Raw genomic sequence first — 24,123 nt, 5'->3', positions numbered from 1 at the left:
TGAGTCCAGAGCCCTGGCTCCTGCCTCCCCTGCCCACCCCCACTCCCAAGCATCAAGCGCCCTGATCCCTCAAAGGAAGCACAGGGCACGTGCCATGGACCCCAGCGCCCAGCAGACTGCCCACCCCGTGGGCGCCGGCTCAATTGTTCAGCCGGCTCCTTGCAGCAGGACACCTGGGCCCCATCGGCCTGGGCAGCGGCAGCGAGGCTTTCCTGTGCAGCCGCTGCAGCGTGGAGGATGCTGATAACGGGAACAATGCGGCAGAGGAAAAGTGGCGAAGGAGCGGGACAATGAGCCGGCCTGCGGTGGCAGGGACTCTCCCAGGCCCGGCCAGAGCACGAGAAAGGATTTGCAGGTCCCAGGGGGCAGGCTGGAGACTGCTCTTTGGCGGGGCCGTTGGGAGCTTCAGATCCGCTCTCCAGGGAAGGAGCACCGGAAGGGCAGCGTCGTCTCCTCGGGGACAGCCTGGGCATGGCTCCAGCCTCCCTCCCGTCGACTGCAGACAGAGAAAGGGTCAGGGAGGGCGCACCAGTGCCTCCATGTTATTTATGACTCGTGGCACACCCAAACCCCAAACCTCACTGCCATCAATTCGATTCCAACTCCTAGTAATCCGATAGGATTGAGTAGAACTGGCCCTGTGGGTCTCTGAGGCGGTCAATCTAGATGGGGACAGAGAGCGGGATCTATCTCCCACAGAGCAGCTAGCTGATGGGTCTGAACTGCTGACCTCACCGGGAGCAGTCCAACGTGTGACCCATGGCTCCTCTTCCTGGTACACAGTGGATTCTTTACTGGTGTGCGCACCCTTGGAGAGATGTGGACAAGTGAATAGTTAACAAAGACAGTCCCATCCAGTCTTCCATCGGCGGGATGGAATACCCACCGATCCAGGAGACCCACAGATCAGATCTCTGAAGTCCAGAGGTCTCAGATGGGCAGAGGTCTTCTCACCCCACCCAAACCACCCAGGTGGCCTGTCACATGTTCAGGAAGAGCAGCCAGGGAGGGCAGTGGCAGCGGGCAGACAAAATATTCGAGGGCTTGGCCAAACATGAGAGCAGGCTCTCTCAATGGCTGAGAGCCCTGCAGACGGTGGGACTCAAGGTGGGTGTTTGCCTTTCACCTTGGCCATTGAGGAGTGGCCCCTGGCATTCAGTCATTCCTGATGCCATTTTGTTTGTGGCTGATGGCACTTAGCAGAGAGTTAACAATTGTGGGTACCCTGTATAATCAAACCCCGCCAGGCCAAAAGTTAAGACCCTAGCGGGGTAGCCCAAGGAAACAATGATTGAGCTTTGGAGGTCCATACCTGTCCCAAACCCAGACCACTAGTGATCCCAACCACACTCACGGCCATCGGGTTGATGCCAACTCATAGCTAGCCTCCCCCCCTCCCCCCCCACCCCCGCACCGCCCTGCCCACCCTCTGTGGGTTCTCAGACTGTCAACGGAGAACGCTGAGTCTTTCTCCCTGGGGCGGCTGGTGGTTTCTGTCGACCTGCGGCTAGGAGCCCAGCACACCCGCACTACACGGCCAGGCTGTGGTCTAGTTTTCCCTTTGTAAACCCTACCTTCTCCTGAAAGAGACTGGAAGCGCCCCTGCAGATGCAGATAGTGTGTCAGGGTAAATAGATTCAAGATAAGGATGAAGAGACTGGCATTTGTTCTCAGGAGCAGCTGGGCTAGCTGCTACTCCCCTGGTTAGACCCTGAGAGTTCTGTGTGACCCTGGGGCAGTTCTGTGCACATCCCTCCTCCGCCCAATCAAGGGCAGGACACTGGAGCTCCCTATTATGGGCTGTTTTGTCAGCACTTGGCATGCAATCAACAAAGGTGACACCAATTACCGTACTTGTGTCACAGTTTCCCAGGAAGACGGAGATGTATGAAATCCAGCTTGGGGGCCATCCATCAAGGCCTGAGCAGGGGCTGAGGGTCTATCACAGTGACATGGAATTGAGGGAAGCCAGAGTCTCTTAGGACGATGGCTGGGGAAGTGCACTCTATCATCAGAGTGGACGTCTTGGCAGGGAGCTTAGGCCAACGTGAGGGAAGAGGCCTTTCAGAATCAGGCATATAGGCCAGCATGCTGCCCCTTTCCCTCCACCTCCCGAGTGCCCTGGGCACACTTGACTTTCAAGTTTTCTCATCCTCTGGATAAGGAGCCCTGGTGGCATAGTGGGCTATGCAATGGGCTATTAGTGCAAAGCTGGCAGTTCAAACCCTCCTCAGAAAGTGGGGGAGGGTGGCGGGGACAGAAGGCTGCCTGCACCTTTAAAGAGTTACCTTCTCATCTGTAGAGATGGTACCTGAATGAATGATTTCTTGGGGCTATGGCCTGGGTGGCATAATGGTTATTTGTTGGGCTGTGATCCGCAAGGTCCACAGTTTGAAAACCATCAGCCGCTGTGTAGAAGAAAGATGGGGCTTCCTGCCTTCTTAGAAACCCAAAGGTACAGTTCTACTCTGCAATGGGTCAGATTCAGGGGCAGTAGATTCGGGCTGAGGGGGTTTGCTTCTCTGCCCCTTCCCCCTGGAGCCTCCCTCATGCCAATTGCCAGCTCCTCCTGTGAAAACCTACTTTTTCTTAAGGCTGCTGCTGAAATGTTCTTTCCTTTATTAGACCTTTCCTAATTTACTTCCTTCCCTTTTGAATTTGCCCCACCTTCCCCCCTGCCCTGCTGAACTGAAGGAACACACTGTACCTACGGCAAATAATGTTCAGCGTTGCACTGTACTACCCAATTATTCTGTATTTCCTGTGACCTGTCCACCTCGATCGTACCATTTCATTTTTACACCCACGTAGTAAAACAGGCATTAGGCTAATTTTGGTGACGGAGTAAGCAGAGCCTTGGAGCAGTTGATTGCTTGTCCCAGATCACATGGTAGGTCCCTGGAGAGAGAGTGGCAGACAGGCCTGAGCAGGGTGGAGAAAGTACAGAGGAAGGTGTGGCTGAGGGCCAAGCCCCTGGTAGACAACTCTACCAGCTGAGTCCCTAAGATACTGAGGTCCTGCTTTGGGTCTTATTGCTGGATCCAGGTTTCCCTGAAGGAACAGGGTGCCCAGAATGCCGTGGTCCTGGGAGCCCTACCAGCCGCCAAAGATGCTGGGTTTCCAGGAGTTCCTAACAGGAAAGGCAGAGCCTAAAGCTTATTTGGTGGTCCCTGGGGCCAGCTCCTTACTGATTTGATTGTCCAGAGCTCTGCTTCATGTTGCCCCTCCAAACTCAAGTTGGGAAGTGACCCATTGGCCAAGGGAGGGAATGTGAGCCTGTCTCATAAAGTGTGATTTCCCATTGAGGGTCAGCTCCCAGCATAGACGGTTTCCATCAAACCACATGGAAAGCGCAAGCTTTGCTTCCCCACAGAGGGCTTGTCTGGAAGGCATCGTCTCCCAGGCTCTCAGAGTGCCCTCCTCTCGGTTGTCCCAAAAGGGGATCTGTCATCTTTCCACAGGAGAGCCTTCCCAGATTGGATTTCTCCAGTCCTCCCGCTTGTCCTTCCATGTCACTTTCCTCATCCATCACATAGGAAGAGGAGGTCTTGCTGGCTTCTTTACTGAGCTCTTCTGCGGGGCAAGGGATACGTCAAATGTGAAGAGCTACCACATTCAAGGCCTGAGGGGAGGAGTCCTGGTCCCAACTTTGAGCCTGGGGAGGATGGCCCCAGAACCCTGAGTCCAGGAAAAGTATATGTCCTAGTCAAGTCAAGGAAGGCTAAGACTTATGGATTCCAGCCTCTTGCACCAAACCAGGTCTACCTAGCAGGTGTTTACCAAACTCGGCGACTGAGCCTATATTTCATTGTGTGAAAGGGATCTAGCAATCGCCCCACTGTAGATGAGGAAACAGACTCAGAGGAGGGAAGGAGCTCACCCCAGGTTTGCCCAGCCTATTTCAAAAGGGCTGGGATTAGAGTGCACAGCCCCAAACTTTTGGATGCTAACCACAAGGTCAGCAGATCGAAACCACCAGCCCCGTTCCTGGGAGAAACACAAGGCTTTCTACTCCCGTAAAGAGTTACAGTCTCAGAAGCCCACCGAAGCAGTTCTCCCCTGTCCCTGCGGTCGTTATGAGTCAGGGTTGACTTGATGCAGTGAGTTTGGTGTTTAGTTCCCCAAGCTGACCGATAAGTTTCTCTACAGCTTCCCACGAGAGGGGGGTCTTCCTAACAATTAGCGCTTGAATTAGACATGAGGGGACTTGAAAAAATTCGTGGACAAATTCCATTTCATACCTTTTTTTTTCCCCACGAGCTTTTGGAAGCCCCACATGGAATTCTTCTGTCTTCGGTGCATATCCTCCATCCAGGAAACCACTTGCACTGTGGTGAGTCTAGGAGCTTCCCGGTCCACAGAAGTGATGGGATGGGTCCTAGCCTCCCACTGCAGCAGGGGAGGTCTTGTTCTACCGTCTCCACTTGATGGCTGAGACTGAGGCCCAAAGGGGGTCAGGTTCTCACCACCAGTGCTAGTAAGAAGGCTCCCATGCAATCTCCAGATTTGAGTGAGACTCGTCTCTTGTGCTGTGGGCATGTTGTCAGGAGAGAGCTTGTTTAAAGTAGCGGGGCAGCGAAAGAGAGCAAGGCCCTTGGAGCCAGATGGACAGGTGGCTGCCACCATGAGCTCCAGCCTGGCAACAATGGTGAGGGTGGCGAGGACCTGGCAGGGTTGTGGGGTCACTGTGAGTCAGAAACCGGTCCACAGCACCTAACCACAGCTCAACGCCAGGGCTCCATCATGGGCTGGCTGGGATTTGAATCGCTTGGGACAAGGGATTCCTAATTTTCCTCGTCCCTTCCTCAAGCCATCCACTTGCTCGATGACCACATCTTACCCTTAAATGACAGCATTTCCAGGAAGACGCCTGGGTGCCGCCTTTTGGAAACAGATGACCACTGCTTCTCTTCCAAATCTACCCTTTTCACCCAACCCCCCCATTGGTCTGGCCACATGGAAGCCCACCAGACTCAGTAGCCACCAATTGGCTTTTCTAATCCATCTGACCTGGAGAACCAGGGGCCCTGAGCTATCTTCCCGCCTCCACCCCTGTCTCCCCAGCCTCCCGCTGAGTGGGGGTGGGTGGGGAGGTGCAGACCAATAATAGGAAAGCGCAACAGTCAGCACTTTTCATATTTAACGTGACCCTGCTGCATTAATTAATTAAACCTCCTTCCCCGAGAAAGAAGTCATGGAAGGATTCCTACTTAGAGCTTGGAGGGGGGTGGGGAGTGGGGGCGAGTTGTAGGAGGGGGTCGCCGGAGCCATTCTATCCATTAGCAGGAGAAGTGGATGAGGAATACGGAGCCCCAGGGAAGGGACAGGGACGCGGGCAGCCCCACCTGCTCTTCTCGGGTGACTGAAACCACCAAGCGAAACCCAAAATTCTGAAAGCGAGAGCCAAGCGCGAACCCCCCAGCCTAGCACCCTTGCCCTTGTGCTCTGCATGCTGTGGGGGAGGGGCTTGACAGCAAGCGTTGGGGGCGGGGGCGGGGGGCGGGGAGTGGGGGTTGGACTCGCAGAGAAAAGGCACATGGGCTCCAGGAGCGGCGTAATGGGAAGTTTTCAGGGTGATATATGGTGCCGGGGACATTATTAATGGTTTGCTGATTTTTACCTTTAAAACCTTGGGGCAGATTATTTATTATGTCCTTGGCATGCCTATGATCTATGGAAGGGGCACTAATCTCTGAGCACGCCCCCCCCACCCCACCCCCCATGTCCCCGCTCCTCTACAGCTTCTAATTAGGCTGGGACTCTGCCCTCCCCTATCTGCAGGCTGGCCGCCCACACACCCGGCCACGGAAGCCACCGCGCATGCTGCCCTGCAGAGACAGCCTGGCCTGTGAGTCTAGGGGCACGGTTTTTACAGGCTCTTTCGGTGTGACCTTGGGCAGGAGGCTCCATCGCCCTGGACCTACCTCAGTGTTCTTATCTCAAAACCAAGGCCGATGTTGGGCGACATGAACTCTAAGAATACAGCGAACCAGGGTCAGAGAGCTGAGAACGGGATAAGTGCCCTCTCCCCTCCAGCCCCCTCAGTCTCAAACCGCCCTGCGTCCACCATACTGAGTGTGGGAAAGAGGGCTGCTTTCCCAGCAGCTCATTGCTCACCACAGGGCTGATGGTGCCGGAAACTCCTAGCATATGGGTGTCCCCTGGGTGGTTCTGCTGGCTGGGGGCTGGGGGCTGAGCCAGGACATCAGGGGAGACCATCTTTAGCCAGGCTCAGGGGAAATCACCTGCAGTAAAGACGGGGTCAGGACTCCAGGCTCCAGACACCGGGTCCTCACACACCTGGGCCTCCATGTCTCACACAGAAGACTTCCCTTATAAAGCACCCCATATGTCCAATAGCCCCATAGTGTCTCCTTTCTGTGCTGGACATTTGAACCCGATGGGTCTGCGAGTCAGAGACTCATCTAGTGCTCCACCCTGACCAGCGAAAGCCCTTCCTCCAGAAGGCAGGAAAGAGGCCACCAGAGAATTCTTTCAGGCTCGCTCTATCTTATGCCTTCCAGGCACCAAAGTTCGATCTTATGTCTTGGGACACACCTGAGGTCAGTTCCACACTCCCAGTCCTATCCCCGCTCCCTCGCCATACTCACTTGCCATCCGGAGCTGGCATCACTCAGGTTATCAACCTGTGGGCCACCAACTCCCTCCTCCACTCAGTAGCCTTTCTGCGGCTCTCAGCTCTCCCTGCCTCTGGCCCCACACCCACCCCAGCCTTTCTCCTGCCACTTCCGCCATCAAGGCCACTTCCTCATTTGTTCAGCCACCGCCTCATTCTCTGCTGTTACTGCTGACAAGGAGCACATGAGTGGGTGGCATGCCACTCCCCAGACAGGAGGGCAGGATCTCTGAGCCCTGGGCAGGAGGAGAAGGGCTCCAATGGGTGCCAGGAACAGTGGCCTCATCTCATTCTCAGCAGCGGACACATCCCCTGGCTCCACACGTGTTTGATGCGAGAACTAGCACTGTAATGGACTTCCCAGACTGTGACGGTCATCCATGGTAACCACCCCAGTGGCCCAAACCACGCTGTCCACCCATCTGCAGGCCATTCCAGGGCAAGGTGAACTTGGCACTCAGTAGCTTCCTAGTGGGTCGGGGAGTCTGGGCCCCAGAAGTGAATCCCCACAGATCACCCTGTAGAGCTCTCCTCCCTGTGCCCTCAACCCTTTCATTCTCCAATAAGGGAACTTTCAGTGGGTTGGTTCTAATACGCACTTGAAAGCTCAGATGTCCTTGGAAAGCTGAGATCAAAGAGGGAGCAGCATTGCTACCTACTACTTGATGGCAGCACCAAGGAGCTGTAAAGCATTCCCCTCACTCCTGGGTCCCTGACCTTTCCTGTCTTTCTCTCTCATTGTGCTGGACCAGACAAAACAGAATGTGGAGGAGGTGGGGGGCGGGGTGCTCGGGGGGTGCTCAGTGGTTTCCCCAAAGAACTAGTCTATTGCCAAGCTCTCCTCCTTTCCGGTCACGGCTTCCAACTGCTGTCTTTCCCTGAAGGACTGTGATGGATGGAAGTTGCCTGGTTCATCTTTTCATCTGCAGACAAGGTGCTTCCAAGCCATCCTAGATGGTTGGGCTGTGCTAAAGTTCTTTCTGGGACACAGTGGGAAGAGTCAGAAATCAGGAGAACATAACAGCTCAAGAGATGCTTCCTCCACTCACTAGCCCCGTGGCTTTGGGGAAGCCCCTGTCCTCATGCACTTCAGTCTCCTTAGCTAGAAGATGGGAGCAACCACAGTCCCTGAGGCCCATGGGCAGGGGCCGGGGGTGACTGTTTTCCCTTGTGAGAGACTGTCCCACAGCCTGCAGGATGTTCCGTAGATGAGTTGACAGCGTGCAGGGGACTCTGTGGGCAGATGAGGAGCAAGCGGGGCAGAGGATAACTGTGACCACAAAGATACTGATGTTAGCTGTGGGTGCTGGGCTCCAGGAAAGGTGTTCACAGGGCAAAGGCCTATGGCTCAGGCGCCTCCTCCAGCCAGATGGAAGCTTCTGGAGGAGAGATGTATGGTCAGTGAGTGCTACTTCTGAGCTGTGGCAGAGGGAAGGGAAGAAGGACACAAGACAGAGTTGAGGGGAAAAGAAGGAGGGCAAGTGAGAGGATGGGAAGAGAAAAAGGCAGAGGGCCAAATAGGAGGAAGGAAGGAATTTGACAAGACCAGAAAGAGTGGACAGGAGAGGAGAGTGAGGGAGAAAGGGAGGGGGAGGGGAGAGACCGAAGCAGGATGGAAGAAAGAGGCAAAGGGGAAAGGATGAGAGGAAACAGAACTAAAGCTTAATCTTTAATATTTCAAAGATTAAAACGTTTTCATAGACGAAATGGAGACTGGCGGATGTTGTGGCCATGCCGTGCCTGAGTGTGTGGGGAAAGGAACAGGTGTCGGAGGAGAGTGGAGGCCCAAGGACCTTTGAAACCCACGTTCTAAGGCTGTTCCAGGTGAGTCCCTTGTCCACAACAAGCAGGGGCCTGGGCTGCTTGCCTTGCCGATAGATATCGAGGGTGGCACAGGGGGGCTTGGAGACAGGTGTTTCTTTATTGATCCTAATTGCCTCTCAAGAGACAGAAGCAGAGAAAGCGCTAGGATGGCTCTAACTGACCCAAGCTATCTGTGGGGAGACCATGTGAAGGGAAGGGAAGGAATCTCCCCCGTCTCACCCCCTCATTGGCAGTAGGAGAGTGTGTGTGTGTGTGTGTGTGTGTGTGTGTGTGTGTGTGTGTGTATGCCTGTGCGTGTGCTGGAGCTGGTAAGAGACAGTCACCCTTCCGAAGGTCCTGGTAGGAGGTCCACTACCGAATGTAGGCAGCTGGAGCCTGTAGTATGCCGGCTTTCCTCCAGGTGCTCGACAAAATACAGATTCCTGGGCTCCGCCCTCAGCCACACTGAGACAGAATTTCCTATGAATGGAACTGCCTGTTTGAATCAAGTTCTCCACATGATGTCATGCTCGTTAGAGTAAAACACCAAAATAAACCTTCGAGCCTCCTCTCCCAAGCATGCACTTGCTTTGAGGGGGCCATCAGCCTCTGCGGGGGCAGGCTCCCTCGTCCTTCCTTGGTCACAGTCTGTAGGCACAGTCTGGACCTCCACAAGAGGAGTTTGGGTAAGAGGCCGGGCGGGTGGGAGTCCGAGGTGCGTGGGTTACAAGGGAGCAGGTTGCCGTCGGATGCATGTCTCTGCGGCACCTCTCTTAGCTCTGGAATGGGGGGGTGTCAGCTGTGATGTAGGAAGATGCCTAACATTGGTCCGCTTGGCCCACTGACTCACTTTTTCAAGATGGGTCACGGTTTCTCACCTGGGAAAAGGGGATGTTAAAGTAAATGAGCAATCTGACAACTTGCCTGAGCTCTATGATCATCTGAGGAACTAAAAAATATGGTTCTGCTGAAGCCTTCCCTCCAACCAAGAACATCAGAATCTGATACTAGAAGCTGCTCATCCTCAGGTGCAGCCAGGGATGAGGACAGAGAGGTGGTCCTGGGCTGGAGTCGCTGAGCCTGCCCAGCCGGGCAGTCAGAGAAGGGGAGAAGGAAGGACGGCTGCCATTCCCCACCACTCAGTCCCCAGTCTCCTCACTCCACGGAGAGGTCGCACTGGTGAAAGCGCTCTGGAGTTACACTGACAGCACTTTGTGGGAAGGATGACTTAAGTTTTAATCAGGCCAGCCGAAGCAATGTTTCCAAGAGATGCTAAATCTCCAAGGTTTGTACTATAGAGAAAAAAGGAGAAGACACAAAATCCCCAGCTTAACTGATGGCCCCACATTTCCTTTATCTCTAGATCAGAAGAAAGCTCAGCATTGCCCATTCGTAGTAAGGTTTTCATCCAAAGGGCAGGCATCGTTGGAGGCTGCGAGAAGGCTGCCGTTTCAGCCCTAGCTTTATAAAGCCAGCTTATCTCCAGCTCCAGACATCTGTACGTAAGGAGAGCATGACTGGTGACAGATGGCACTCAGAGGAGCAAACGATGAGCAAGCCCATCTTGAAGTCAATTCACTTCTCCAAGTGTTGACCATCTCCACCTGGGTCATTTATGCACAGGCCTGAGTTACAATAAAGGAAATGTAGTACCATGGGAAAGAACATGCATTTTTAGAGAATGCAACACCTGAATCTAAGTCCTGGCTTAGCCCCTCACGAGCTGGGCGGCCTTGGGGATAACTTTCAGTTCACTCTTCCAAGCCTTGCCTTCTTCATTTGAAGAAAATGACCATGTCTCCTGTGCCCATTTCAGAGACATCTCGGGCCACTTAAGTGGGGACATCGACATCAAGAGTCTAATATGGTACCTGACACATAGTAAGTAGTGAATAGATGTTGTTTTTGTTAAGTACCATTGAGTCGGTTCCGATCTATAGTGACCCTACGCACAGCAGAAGGAAACACTGCCCAGGCCTGCGCCGTCCTCAGAATTGTTGCTTTGCCTGAGCCCCTGGCTGCAGCCCCTGTGTCCATCTCCTGGAGGGCCTGCCTCTTTTTCGCTGCCCCTCTGCTTTGCCAAGCATGACATCTTTCTCCCGGGACTGGTCTCTGCTGGCAATATGTCCAAAGTATGCAAGATGAATAAGTAGTAGTTGTGATTAATATGGATACTTTAGACTACTGATATTTCCCCAAAGTATATATAATGAAGTGCATTCTTATGTCTCTTTGATTCTATGAAAAACATTACCTCGCCCGTTTCACAATTGTCCAAACTGCAGGTTGGGAGATAAACCTGGCCCTTGAGCCTGGGTCATCTCTCCATCGCACTCTGTTGTCAGAGATGGCTCATCTTGTTTTAATGGCATGACGGATATTTGAGAGGCAGCAGATAGAGTAACGAAGAGGCTGGAAGGGTGCCCAGAGAATGACAGGGGGGCCTCCAGTCCTGTATTGGATGCTTAGTGAATGCTTCGGGCGCACTCATAATGATGAGTGCTGGGAAACTCTCCAAATCTACAGATAAAACGCATGTGTGCACTGTCATGGAGCCGATGCCTACTGTAACTCGTCCCATGAATAGAAAGCCCACGCTCTCCTAGGAAATCAATGTACAGGAACCGAATCTAAATCAAGGGCCTAGAGCAGTCGTCCACTTGGGGCTTCTGGCTGAGATCCAAGTCCTTCGTTCTCACTTGACACGCGGTCAAGGTGCGTTCAAATGGCTACCAGCCTCGAGTCGCTACCCAGGAAGAGAGCTACGTGTCCATCGGTATGTATGCGTGCTGTGTGTGCCACCCAGTTGACGCTGACTCGCCGTGGCCCTGTGGGCCGAACAGAGCTGCCCTCAGAAGACTCCTAGGCTGCGATCTTTACAGGAGAAGCCCCGGGGCACAGCGGGTTAAGCATTAAGCTGCTAATGAAAAGGTTAGTGGTTTGAACCCATCAGCTGCTCTGCAAGAAGAAGATGAAGCAGCCTATCTCCATTAGGATTCACAGCCTTGGCACCTCGCAGTGACAGTGGCTGTGGTTTGAATCACTAGGTCTTTTCTCCAGGGTAAAAACTTCCACACACACACACAAAAAAGGCTCACTGTCACAAAGTTTTTAAAACATGTGCAATTTTATTAAGAACTCAAAACCAAGCAGAGCAGAGGCTGCAGGTCTCTATCCAGCACTGGCTTTTTGCTACGTTTAAACAAGTAGCATGCATAGTTTCTCATTTTCATATATTTGCATAGCAGCAAATGGCCACATATGAGCAGGAAGTTAGTGAAACCAAAGAAATCCTGCACCACTGAAGACCCCCCAACCCAGACCAAGGCCAGATATAGAAGGATGTGAGAGAGCACATGTTTCCCCTTCAAAAATAAAAATGGTTTTTTTTTTAAGTTATAAAGGGACCAGGTGATTAATTTATTTTAAAAAGAATAATAATTACTGGATCCCAAAAGATACATGGGAAAAGGCAATCTATAGAATTCATAACCAAATCATTTTTTAAAACCAAGAAAATCTTACATTTCATTTGCAATCCAATCTATCTAAAATAGCGTCACATTAAAATGAGGTACTCCTGTTTCTTTGTCCATCAGACTAGCAAGAGTCCTCCGTTTAATGACAACCCCAAACCCGGTGCGAGTGTGGTGGGCCAGGCACTCGCATGCTACTGAGGAGGAAAACGAATACGTACAGGTGTTTTGAAAAGCACTTGAGCAGCACGATGTCAAAAGCCTTAAAAAGATGATGATCTTTGACTCGGTAATCCCTTGCCGAAGACTCTAACTGCCCTAAGAAGCCGCCTAAGGGACAGAAGACAAGCTTAAGAAGAAAACCATGGAAACCATCTCAGTGGCCTCCAATAAGAACAAAATCAAGTATTTTATATCTGCCTATTGAACAGTACTTAGATATTTAAATTATTGTTAGGAACAGTTGTGAAAAATGAAATATTTCTCCTCAGTTTTTTAAAAGAGGTGTATTCGTTCACATATAAAAGATGATCTCGACTATAAAATGATTAGACTAACGATGAGAAGGAAATAGCTGGGACTTCTAAGAGAGGTGATGTCTGAGTGAGGGCATTGGTGTGATTTGGGCATTTCTCTTCCTTCTTCCACTTCTTTTGTGTTTTCCAATTTTCCTTGGTGAAAATATGAATTGAGGAAGTATATCTTGACTTGGAGGCGAAGAGCAAACTTTATCACCTGGCCCTGATTTTATCTGCTTTTCCCAAGTATTCACATCTGCAGCGTCACCAAATATATTTAAGACTAGAACAAAGCACCTCAAAGTCGAATGAGGTGAGTGCCAAGAGAGGCCAAGGAGAAAAATAACAGACGATCAATAGGCAAAAGAACAAGGGCAACATTGCTAGCAAAAAGCAAACACACACAAACAAAAACTCGAGTGGAACACCTCCAATCTGGTCCATCGCCTGGGATGACAGGGCGGGGGAGGGGGATGACCTCCAAGACAGGTCAGATCTGAGGATAACCCTCCTTCACATCATGTCTGGGTGGGGACAGTTGCGCTCGTTGAAACATCAAAGTGTAGAGCCCAGAAACAAGTGTGATGCACGCCATGTCCTTGGCAAGTCCTTGGCTCTTCTCCCGTGTTCTTTATACATCTCCAGGAGACGGTTCACTCAAGTTCGTAGACACAGGACACAAAGGAAAAACAGTGTTATCAGATGCACCCTCACCTCACAACTTGATCTTCTCTAGAAATCGAAATCATCTTGGCCAAATCCGTCTGTCCTGTCAGCCATCTTAGTAAAGGTGAGGTTTTGCATTGACTTCCTGTCTTCCAAGTCAGGCTCTTCATCTGCCCCCTGCTCTGGGGCACTTGGGCCCCAAAGGGTTCCATCTTGCTCCGAAGTAGAGCTTTCTGAGTGCATCCGGGGGACTTTTCTTTCTGAATGAGACTCACCGGCGACGCTCCTGGTGTCGCCATTGGAACGCGCTTCTTCAGAGCCTTTCTGAGAGACACGCGAGCAGTTTCCTAGAGATGACCTGCTGGAGGAGGAGAGGCTTGTTTGGGGAGCTGACCTTTGGTGAGGGGTGTCTGCATCTGGGGCAGGGGAAGGTGGGAGCCTCTTCTCTTCACACCACTGGCTCTGCCCTGGGCTAACAGGACGGCTTCCTTCTTTCTCACCTCCTGACTCCATGGCTGGTCCCTCCCGTTTGCTTTCCTGGGCCTTGATAGCATCTGCACCGTCATCCTCTCCTCCTGGACCTGGGTCACCTCTTCTTGAGGCTTCACCCTCCAAAATACCTTCATCCCTAGTGTCCTCCTTCATGCTTTCTTCCTTCTCATTGACACCCTGTTCCTCCCATTCGCTCTCCAGGTCATTGCCAACACCGGTGTCTGTTGTCCCATCCCTTGGCTGAGCAGCTAAGTCTTCCTGTCTCTCCTGGGAACTAGTCCCCTCTGCCTCCCCTAGTTGGAGAGCTTCAGTTCGGCCAGGCTTCGGATGCCCTTCCTTCTTAGCTCCCTCATCCACCCCAGAACCAGGGACGAATCCCGGCTCCAGCTCTTCATCGGCTCCCTGGACAGTTCGTGTCCTCAAGGAAGCCTCCAGAACCAGCCCCACCCCTCCGTCCTCTGCAGCCTCCCCATCGGGCCGGCCCCCCTTCCTCTTCTGCAGAATCTGCTGCAGGTCAAAGGCCTTCTCGATGGGTGCACCGCCTGCTTCCATTTTGGCCCTTGGGGATGTCGGGCTCATGTTTTTCCTCAAGCAGGTCTCGCAGGGACAGAATTCTTCCTCCTCGACCTTTGCGCCCAGCGCAGCCCCCAGAGTTCCACTTGAGAAAGGCTCATCTTCCAGGGAGAAGCCACTGACTCCGGTCGGCTCCGTGAAGGCGGAGAGGTTGTGCAGACCCTGGAGCCGGCGCCTCCGCTGACCTGTCTGCAGCGACATCTCCCAGTGCAGGGCTTCCCGGGGTGGCCTGGGTGCCTTCCTCCCGGTCCTCCTCGGGATCTTGCTCAGCTCCTTCGTAATGCTGTCTTGGAGCCTCCGGCCCAGGTCCTGCTCTAGCTCTGCCACCATCTGGTCCAGCACATGGTGGTGCTGCAGCCCCCAGTGGGCACGGACTGAGGTCGCGGCACTGGCAAAGTGGGTCATGAAGGCTTTCTCCATCTTTTTCAGCAACTTGTGCACCCAGATGGCGCCAGGGTCCAGGGGCACTCTGGGAGCGATGGGGCTTCTGTTCGCCCCAGTCCCCTGAGAGGGGGTGACCTGGCTTTGCTCAGCCGCCATGCCATCATTTTCGGCGAGCTTTTTCAAATCAGGCTCAAATGCGAGGCCACTCTGAAGTTCCCTGGCTGGGGAGCTGCTCTCCCGGGCACGATTCCACAGCTCTGTTGGCTCCTGGTTCATCCCTGCAGGACACACGTCTGTGGAGTCCCGATCGCTTCCTGCTCCCCTGCCCTGGAGCCTGGTAACTTCCTGTCTGTTGATGCCTTCCTCATCCAGAAACTCTTCCTCTTGATCACTTGCTTCTTGCCTTTCTTCTTTTTCTATTTCTTCTTGGGATTTTCCGGCTGGTATGCCCTCTTTTTGAGTCGTGCTTTCCACTAACTGTTCTAGACTGCTGCCCAGCACATGATCCCTGCCCTTTTCTCCTGCTTCATCCGGACTAGGGTTACAAGCCCAAACTGGGGCCTCCGAGGAGTCTTTGGGACAGATCGGGTGCTGGTTTCCCAGGCCCTCTTGTTCCTCGGAGGTCCTGGTGCCGGGCTCCTGACAAGGGATAAAGCTCGTTGTCATTTGCAAGGGCAGCTCCATCCTTCCAGGGGGGAAGGTACCCTTCCCAGGGCAAGGCCCACTGCCCTCTCCCGAACCTGCAGAACCGCTGCTGACATCCACTCCCGAGGAGGACGTCAGGGTGATGTCCTCAGTCACAGGATGGGACGCAAGGATGGACAGAGCATGACCTAATCTGAACTCCTGATGGCCCAATTCCCCTTCATCACATTGTGGCCACAGGGACTGTAAGGTGGCCAGGAGCTCCTGGAACCGAGGGGAGTCTGTGAACCTGACTCTGCGGGCAGGAGACCCATGGTCTTCGTCAAAGAAGTGGAGCCCGGCCAGACAGGTGAGGAGGGAATGGGCAAAGTGGCCGAGCCTCCTCCCCACCACGGTGGACACTTCAGGCATGCTGCTGGGCCGGCCCGGCTTCGAGCTGATGAATGCCCGCATGATCTGTACGGAGGTAGGCATCCTGATGGGCAGCGCACCCTTGCTTATACTGTGGCCCACCGCCCTTCTCTTGCTGGCTCTGGCTTCTTCGTAAACATCTGAACCCTTCTCAGAAGCTCCTCTTTGAGACAAAGCCTCTTCGGATTGGGGGCCAGCATCATCTGTCCCTGGGCCTGTGTCTAGTTTGGGTCTCTCACTTGCTGCCCCTTCTAGGGGCTGTGGTTCTCTGGCCCGAGCTAACTCCCCGAGACCTTCCAGAGAATATCTGTCAACAGGACCCTCCTGGGGGCCTTCGGGGCCAACCCCTGCCACAGTAGGGCTCTCATCTGCCATCTCATATTTCATGAGGATGGGATCTTCTGGGATATGGGTCAGCCATTCACAGACAACAGCTTCTGGCGAGAAGTGGGGCAGAGCACTGGGCACCATGCCACCGTCTTCCTCTGGCTCTTCAAGGTCTGCCCCGTCACCAGACATCTTCCCCTGTGATGTCCCTCTGGGTCTGGGGCTGCTCCTCCTGATTTCTCCGATTGTTCTTCCTCTGGCGCCCAAGTCTGTGCTCAGAGGCAGTGTGCTCAGTCCATTGAGTTTTCCTGGCCCATGCTTACTTCCATCTGGCCTCCAATCAGCACGTTGGTTGCTACGGCTACTGCTATTGCTACTGCTGCTGGAAGAGTGTTTCTTGACACAGGGCTGTCCCCTTGGGGGGGTGGGACAGTACCTGGTGCACACAAAACAGGCCCCAGAGATAGGTTCTGGGATGTCCCGTGACTGGGAGACCTGCTGGGCCCGCATTTTGCCTCGGTGGGCCCTGCAGTCCAGGGACGTATCAATCGGGGAGCAGCAGCTTCTCTGGTGGCCTCCTGACTTCAGTCGGTGAGGCCATTGAAGTGGCCGAGCTGCAGGTGAGGAGAGCTTGGGAATGCTGCCTCCTGCCTTCTTGTCCATTCGATCAGCACGAACATGAGAGCTGAAGGAGTCTGATGTGTCGGAAGGTGTGGGGGCTGCTGAACTCACCCCCAGCCCAGGGGCCCCCTCAGTCCCAGCAGAGGCAAAGTGTGGGTGGTAGAGATGAGAAGTGCAATCTGTGTTTTGAGAACCCCGACTCCTACCAGGTGTGTAGGTGGTCGTGCTGAGCCCTGATGGGTATTGGGAATGAAGAGAGCCAGAGAAGGGAGATCCTGAGTCCTCGGCGGCCCGTTTCCGAACACCACATGGACTTTCAGGAAAACATGGTGCTGGGCCACCCAAGCAGGGCCCTCCGCTATTAGCAGGACTCAGTGCTTGCTTGGTTGTAGGGGACTCCAGTGGGCAGTGGAAGGCCCTTTGGCAGCTCTTCTGGGAAACAGTGCCAGAGCCAGGAGTGCTGGGTAAGGACACACCAGGAGCTTGGCTCTTCAGCTTTCTCCCCCTCCTCTGCGCTGGGGCACAGGAGGAGAGTGAGGACAAGCACTCTTCAGCATCCCATGAGCCAGAATGGCCCAGAGCCATGGGCAGCCTCGATACAGACCTGCCCCTGGTCTGGTGCCTCTCCATGGCCCGTCCACTCACCTCTGCCTGTAGGCCTCTATTCTTCAAAGATAAGGGACTCGAAGCAGAGCAATGGGTGCCTCCTTCCAGGCTAAGCTCCCGCTTGGAAGTTGTGGTTCCGCTCCTGTTTGCACAGTCCCAGCCTGGCTCCCCCCATTCGCTGGACTTCTCAAGAACACTGGCACCCGCTGACAAGTCAGGAAGAGCATCCTCCTGGCCGCAGGGCTCAGGTTTCCAGCAGCCCAGAGAAGACGCTGCTGTCTCAGATCCCTCCTCTTGGGCAGGCTGCTCCTGGTTGCCTTTCCCTGCTCCTTTTGGGCATGGATTGGATCCCAGGTGTGGGTTTCTCCCCCTCCAGGGTGTATAGCCAACTCCTTGCTCAGCTCTACTCTCAGAGGCAACCCTGGAGGCCTGATGCCCACTGCAGCTGCCCATGCTGCCCGCCGTGGTCCTGGGACGGTAGGAAGAGTCTGGCTCAGAGCCTGCCGCAGGTCTCTGGTTAGAGACTGAACTGGCATTGGCTTTACTGGTTTTCTTGCTGGCCCCTCCTTGGCTCCAGAGAGGCCTGGAGTGGCGGTTCTGGGTGAGCCGGCCCCTCCTCCAGGCATCTATTTCCTCTTCCTGGGACCTAAAGAGGGGATTAGTCCAGATCTCAAAGCCAGGCCCTGCCTGCTGCTCTTGTTTAAAGTCCTCCTGCCCTCCTGACTCACAGGGCCTCCGTCTCAATGCCCCAGGCTCTGAGAAGCACCCAGGGCTTCCCTCCCACACACAGTGCACTGGGGCTACATCCCCTGGAATGGAATGCTCCTCATTGGCTGTTGTGAGGTCGCTGGCCCTCCTGACTCCTGTGGACCACAAAAGGGTGTCCTCACTGAGCAGATGTAAACGGATTTTCATCTCCACAGACAGGCTGCCGTCCTCATTCATGTGGACCTGCTTCTCAAAGTCATCACCAGCCACCAAGGGGCCAAGGTGGGCAGGGGTATCCTGAGGGTGCCTATGAAGGGCAGAGCCCAGCCAGGTGCGATGCAGAGACCCTGGGGGATTGCTGAGACCAGACCTCTCTGACAGCCCGGAGAGCGGCCTCGACCTGCCGCCTGACTTGGACCTTGAATGGATGATGCTTGGCTTGGCTTTCGGTCCCCAGCTCCCTGGTGTGAAGTGAAGCGTAAGAGGAAAAAGAAAAAGATGGTGAGTGGCGTTGAAGAACACCGAGGTCAAAACATGCAGGCTGGTCAGGAGCCGCTCCCCGCCGAACAGCACTACCCCCTCAAACACAGTGTCAGGGCAGAATCTACTCTACAACCAGCACCTGAGCAGTCCGTTTGTGGACCCGTGTAGCTGAATGGCATGAGCACGGAGCCCGAGTTCAATCCCCAGGCTCACTACTTAATAGCTCTCGAGAAAGGACAGCGTCCATTTGGTAGGAGTGTTTGGATGGTTTGAGCCGATGCATGGAAAACGCTCAGTAGCTTCTAGCACACGGTGGGTTCTGGGCAGCAGAGATGACAGGCAGAGCAGAAGTGCCCAGAGCTAATTCCTGTCTTCGCACACCACTTCCTGGACAAGTTGAAATCGATACGCTACTGCATGTGGACCTGATGGTTAGCTCTATGATGCTGTGCAATGATTACTGGTGATTTATCTTCCTATCACTCATCAAGCTCCTGGGTTGATAATTGCAAGGAAGGACCTGGGCGGACAGTATCAGGTCCTGAGAGGCAAGCCTGCACCTCAATCCATGAGAAACGGGAGACCAGAAAGAAGTGGTCTCTTATAAACAGAGAAAGGACTGCCCCTAATAAAGAACAAGGCCCCTTGCGCTTTCTTTTCTCACCCTTTACGGTTAGCGTCCAACTCATAACCCGCTACGGGACAAGGGCTTTCCGCGGTTCACCTCGAGTCAGTGGTTAGCAAGAGAGAAGAGCTGACAAAGGCCACCAGAAGCAGACTGCCTTTGCGGGTGTCTGGGTAGGAGAAGGCTGTGCCTAGTTTGAACACTACCCCAGAAGAACCAAGTGCTTCTGGGAGCTCCCCCCGGAGAGGCACTATGTCCGTCCGTGCAGCTCCAGCACAGCAGACATGAGAGTCCCTGCACCTGTTCCCTTAGGAGATGGTCACACGGATGTAAGTGTGCACTCAACAAATGTCCACTGTCGCTCTTAGGCATTTTGCTCTTCTTCTTCATTTTCGGAATTGGAATCTCTCTCTCAGATTGTATATAACCAAGTCTCAAGTCTGGTACCTCGTAGGCATTTAATTTTGCTTGGTTTTTACTTCTAATACTTTCATGATTCTAGATTGTTGTTGTTGTTTACTTTAGCATTGGAACCTGATTGTAATAATGTTCTTAATTCAATAAAAAACCTACTATACATTCCCAGCATATAATGATACACATCTTTTTAAACAATTTTTTATTGTGAATTAGGTGGGTGTTTACATTTCAGATCATCGATTTTCAACTCAATATTTTAAACTAGTCATCAAGCCCCTGGCACTATTTATCCTTCCTTCCCCCTCTCCTTTGATGTCTCTTCTCCCTCTTGTGGAGGACTATCTCCCACACACCTGACTTAATACGTGTCTCCCCACCTGTCATGCCACCTGATTCGTAATAAAGGTGAGTTACAAACATAGAGCTCAAGATTTCCTAATTCCTCTTCCCTGTACATGCTCCCTCTCTCAACTGTCAGATGTCCAAACCAAGTAAGGTTGATGGTGATGAAAAGGAGCAGGAAGAGACAAGAAAGAGCCATGAGCAACGGAGATAACCAGGAACGGGGTCCAAGGCAGTTCATTAACTGGAAGCACTCACTATCTGCCTACCCCACTGGTCCACCATCCAGTGCAAATACGGTGCGGGGAGGGAACAACAACGAACTCACCATTTTTGTTCTTTGAAGTCAGATCAGATATTGTTTCTGTTCCACTTCTCCTAAAATGTTCCATTGCAGGAGGTCTGAAGGGCTCCTGACCAGCACACACCAGCACCAACGGGCTGTGCAGCAGACCGTGTAGGGAGTCCACCTGATAGAGAGAGTGGGGCAGTAGAGTCATGTGCTCCAGAACGACCTCCATCCCAAGAACACACATCGACAAAGAACTGCCCCTCCAGCCCCTTCCTGATGTTTGCACGCTTCATCCTAGAGTGCTGACCCAAGGGAAGGAGTTTACTCACTCTCCCCAACACCTTCATCATCCGCTAAGAGCTGAGTTATTACTGCAATGGCCTTTCTCTCGAACTACGTCCCTCCCTCTACTGGCAACGAGCAATAAGATTTGGAATTCACTTTGGACTCCATGATGGAAAAGACTAAGAAACTTGTCAGCCTGCTTACTGGCTTGTACTTTTATCTTCAAGAATATATATATATATATATATATTTTTTTAAGCAATCAGAGAAGAAGGCCTTCCTCCTTCTATATGGAGGCCTGATTCATGATGTCACCCTTTTCCCAAGGAGAGAGTCCTCTCTTGGGTCCAATCTAAATTTCCCAGATCAATTCAAGGCCATTGCCTCTGCTTCTGCTCTTAGTGGGGCAAGGAGGGGCAGGCATTCTTTCCATGGGTAACCTTGGCCTTCAAGCTCCTATGTAATTGTCTAGGCTCATGCACCTTATGCTCATTCTTCACCCCGACACTGTGCACCCATGCCCATTCCTAGGCCAGGAGTACAGCAGGCAAGAGCAGTCGTGGACTCCATGCCCAAGATGTCCCGACCTATCTGAACATTACACAACGTGTAGCATGACACTGCAGTTAGCAGTGTTGAGTGGAGATTATCTCCATCTTGAAAGTGCATAATATAATCTTTTCCATTTTCTCATTACCAGGGTGTGCTCCTTAAATTGGGCATGAAAAATCCCGAGAGAACTCTTACATCGCTTCCCCAGAGCTCCCTTTGGATGCGTTTTAAAGTTGTTCTAGTTTTTAGTGTTTTCTGCTTTCTTTTCCATTGGGGATTTTTCTCTTGTTTTGTGTCGTTTGGTGCACACCAGGTCTTTCAGCAGATTCACGAGAAGTTTCTTTTGAAGCTGCCAAGTAACTTTCATTGACCCAGATTCCCAGCCCATCACCACAACCAAATATCCCCCACGTCCACCACTGTGTAGACTTAGCCCCTGTGTAGCCTGTGTAGACTTGTTCTAGGGAACAAGACTCTCCAGGAAGCAAGAACATTGAGAACTAAATAATGCCCCCATTTTCCATTGGAAAGTAACATTGTACGCAAGCTGGAAGAAGTCGAAGCTGACGATCCATGATAAAGGAGCATTACTGTGGGTGTCCATCCAATAGAAGACCTACACATTTATAATCAGGGCCCCCTCCTTTCTGGGAAGCAATGAGATGTTTTCAGAGACTCTAGTCCTCTAGCAAGTCTATATGACAAGGGAGTTGAAAACTCTAATTTCTCTTTCTCCAGTTAATCACACTTGCTGTCCCTTTCGCCACGCCCCCTAACTGTGCAATGATAGGTACCCAGCCCTGTTTGTCTGCATATTCTGTATTAGTACATGGTGGTTGTGGAATCATACTGAAGCATTATTACATAATGACTTTTAAATAATGTTGACTCTACAGTTTTTCAGCACATCACTATAGTCAAATCATCTAATCTCTCCTCCTCAATTTTCAGGTATCAGGCATCAAATACCCAGAACAAAAAAAATCATAATGTGAATGGATGTGTGTGTGTGTGTGTGTGTGTGTGTGTGTGTCAGAGTGGAGACCCAAAACCCATCTGTAGATAATTAGACATTTCCTTACAGAAGGGTCACAAGGAAGAGATGAGCCAGTCATGGTGTGCAGTATAGCACTGATGAAACATACAACTTACCTCTATTTCTTTCATGCTTCCTCCACCCACCCACCGCCACTATCATGACCTCAATTGTACCTTACAAATCTGACTAGACCAGAGCATGTACACTGCTACAGGTAAGAGCTCACAATACAGGGAAGCCAAGACAGATAAACCCCTCAGGACCAATAATGAAAATAGAGATACCAGGAGTGGAAGGAGAAGGTTGGGGGAGAAAGGAGGATCCAATCACAATGATCTATATATAACCCCTTCCTAGGGGGGTGGACAACAGAAAAGTGGGTGAAGGGAGACAGTGGTTGGTGTAAGACATAGGAGGTGGGGATTATAAATTATCAAGGGTTCATGAGGGAGGTAGGTGAGAGGAGGGGGAAAATGAGCTGATATCAAGGGCTCAAGTAGAAAGAACATATTTTGCAGATGATGGTAACATAGGTACAAATGTGCTGGACATAATGGATGTATGGTGATAAGAGCTGTAAGAGCCCCCAATAAAATGATTAAAAAAATTTTTTTTGCTGGTATCTAACCCTCATTGCTTTCTTAGCAGTGCTCAATCACTTAAGTTTTTAATCTGAAAAAGTGAATATTCCATGTATTTTAATCTAAAAAGCTCTCCAATATATGTACATCTTTCTGTTCTCACTCTTATTTTAAACTCCATACCATTAGCTATATTAATGATATGATTATTAGAATTACCAAATGTCCTATGGAGGTAACCTATGTTATCTCTCAAGAAGCTGGCAATGCTGCCTCTAGAGTGGGCTTTCATAATCATGTGAACGTTGGACTCTAAATAAGGAACACCGAAGAAGAATGGATGCATTTGAATCACAGTGCTGGCAAAGAATATCGAAAGAATTGTGTGCTGCCAAAAGACCAAACAAATCTGTCTTTGGAGAAATACAGTCAGAATATTCCATAGAAGCCAGGATGGTAAGATTCACATATTTTGGACATGTTATCAGGAGAAGCCAATCACTGGAAAAGGATATCATATTTGGTAGAGTGGTGTGGCCAAAAAGAAGACCTTCAACAAGATGGATTAACACAATGGCTGCTGAGGGGCTCAAACATAACAATTATAAGGATGCCACAGGACCAGCCAGTGTTTTGTTCTGTTGTACACTGTTCCAACTAAGAGTTGGAACTGCCTTGATGGCACCTAATAACAACAACAAAGTGGATGAGGGATAAATATAAACCTTAGATATATCAACGGGTATAGAGCTCATACTTAATTGTAAGTCCTAATCTAAGAACAATTCATTCTTTTGATGTGGGCCTGCTTGATACTCATCACCATGAAGTGAAGATATGGATGCTATAGCAAAGTGTCATGAAAAGATCAGATGGTGCCCAGCGATCAGAAAGAATCATATTTGGGGTCTTAAAGTCTTGTCTTAAAGCAAGCCACCATCTCAGTAAGGTGTAAGCTCTGTGAAGTGTAAGTTAAGTACCCATGCAAGGAGCACACTAGCCTATGTGATCCAAAGATTGACAATAATAAAATCCACGAACAGAGGAGGAAGTTGTATTAGTGCTTAAATTCTGAGTGCTTGTTTTGCAGAAGGGTATAGATGACAATACAAGCTCAAAATCCATTTGCAGAGTGGCCACATAGATTAAACTTCTATTGAATTCCATTAACAAGGGATGTGAATAGTTTTGCCTTCAGACAATGCATTGAAAAGGGGATTAATTCCACCACCACCTTGCAACCAGCCCAAGGAGGAGGAATCTCCCTAGGTATGTCCTTGATGGAGATCACCATACTGAAGATCACATAGTCATGAGTCATGCCCTGACTGCTTTGGAGAACCCCCTGTAAGAGCCCCTGTCTAACACAGTGTGCATGTCCTAATAATGGCCCCCCATCCTGTTTTAAGGGTTCCATCAGTAACTAGGGTATATTGATCAGCTACCAACCATGTTTTGTGACAGTTTTCTTTGACCTTCCATGTCCTTTTTAAAGTTCTGTATTTCAGCAAAACCTTGGACATCATTATGATCTTGGACTAATGGTCTCTCTCATTTAGATGATATGTCCCTATAGTTATCTTGTCCTTGTCCCAGTTGAGACTTAATAAATGTTCTCTTTAAATCACATTAAAAAA

General features: G+C 51.5%; 1 protein-coding gene across 1 annotated transcript in view; it reads right to left on the bottom strand.

Annotated features, from left to right (window-relative positions):
- Positions 1 to 405: 405 nt before the first annotated feature.
- The window catches only part of RP1L1 (RP1 like 1), a 32,953-nt gene continuing 9,235 nt past the window's right edge, over positions 406 to 24,123 (bottom strand). The window contains exons 2-7 of the mRNA XM_013005906.1: positions 20,066 to 20,207; positions 17,580 to 18,328; positions 16,936 to 17,219; positions 13,601 to 16,458; positions 5,925 to 5,973; positions 406 to 496 (exon numbers count right to left, since the gene is read on the bottom strand). Coding sequence (XP_012861360.1) covers positions 406 to 496; positions 5,925 to 5,973; positions 13,601 to 16,458; positions 16,936 to 17,219; positions 17,580 to 18,328; positions 20,066 to 20,207 — 4,173 coding nt within the window. The remainder of the gene's footprint in view (positions 497 to 5,924; positions 5,974 to 13,600; positions 16,459 to 16,935; positions 17,220 to 17,579; positions 18,329 to 20,065; positions 20,208 to 24,123) is intronic.

This window comes from Echinops telfairi, unplaced genomic scaffold (genome assembly GCF_000313985.2).
Source record: "Echinops telfairi isolate 266 unplaced genomic scaffold, ASM31398v2 ScPeMD7_9;HRSCAF=40, whole genome shotgun sequence".
In the NCBI taxonomy this organism is placed as follows: domain Eukaryota; kingdom Metazoa; phylum Chordata; class Mammalia; order Afrosoricida; family Tenrecidae; genus Echinops; species Echinops telfairi.
Note: the sequence above shows the minus strand (reverse complement) of the source record. Positions and strands in the feature narration are given on the sequence as shown.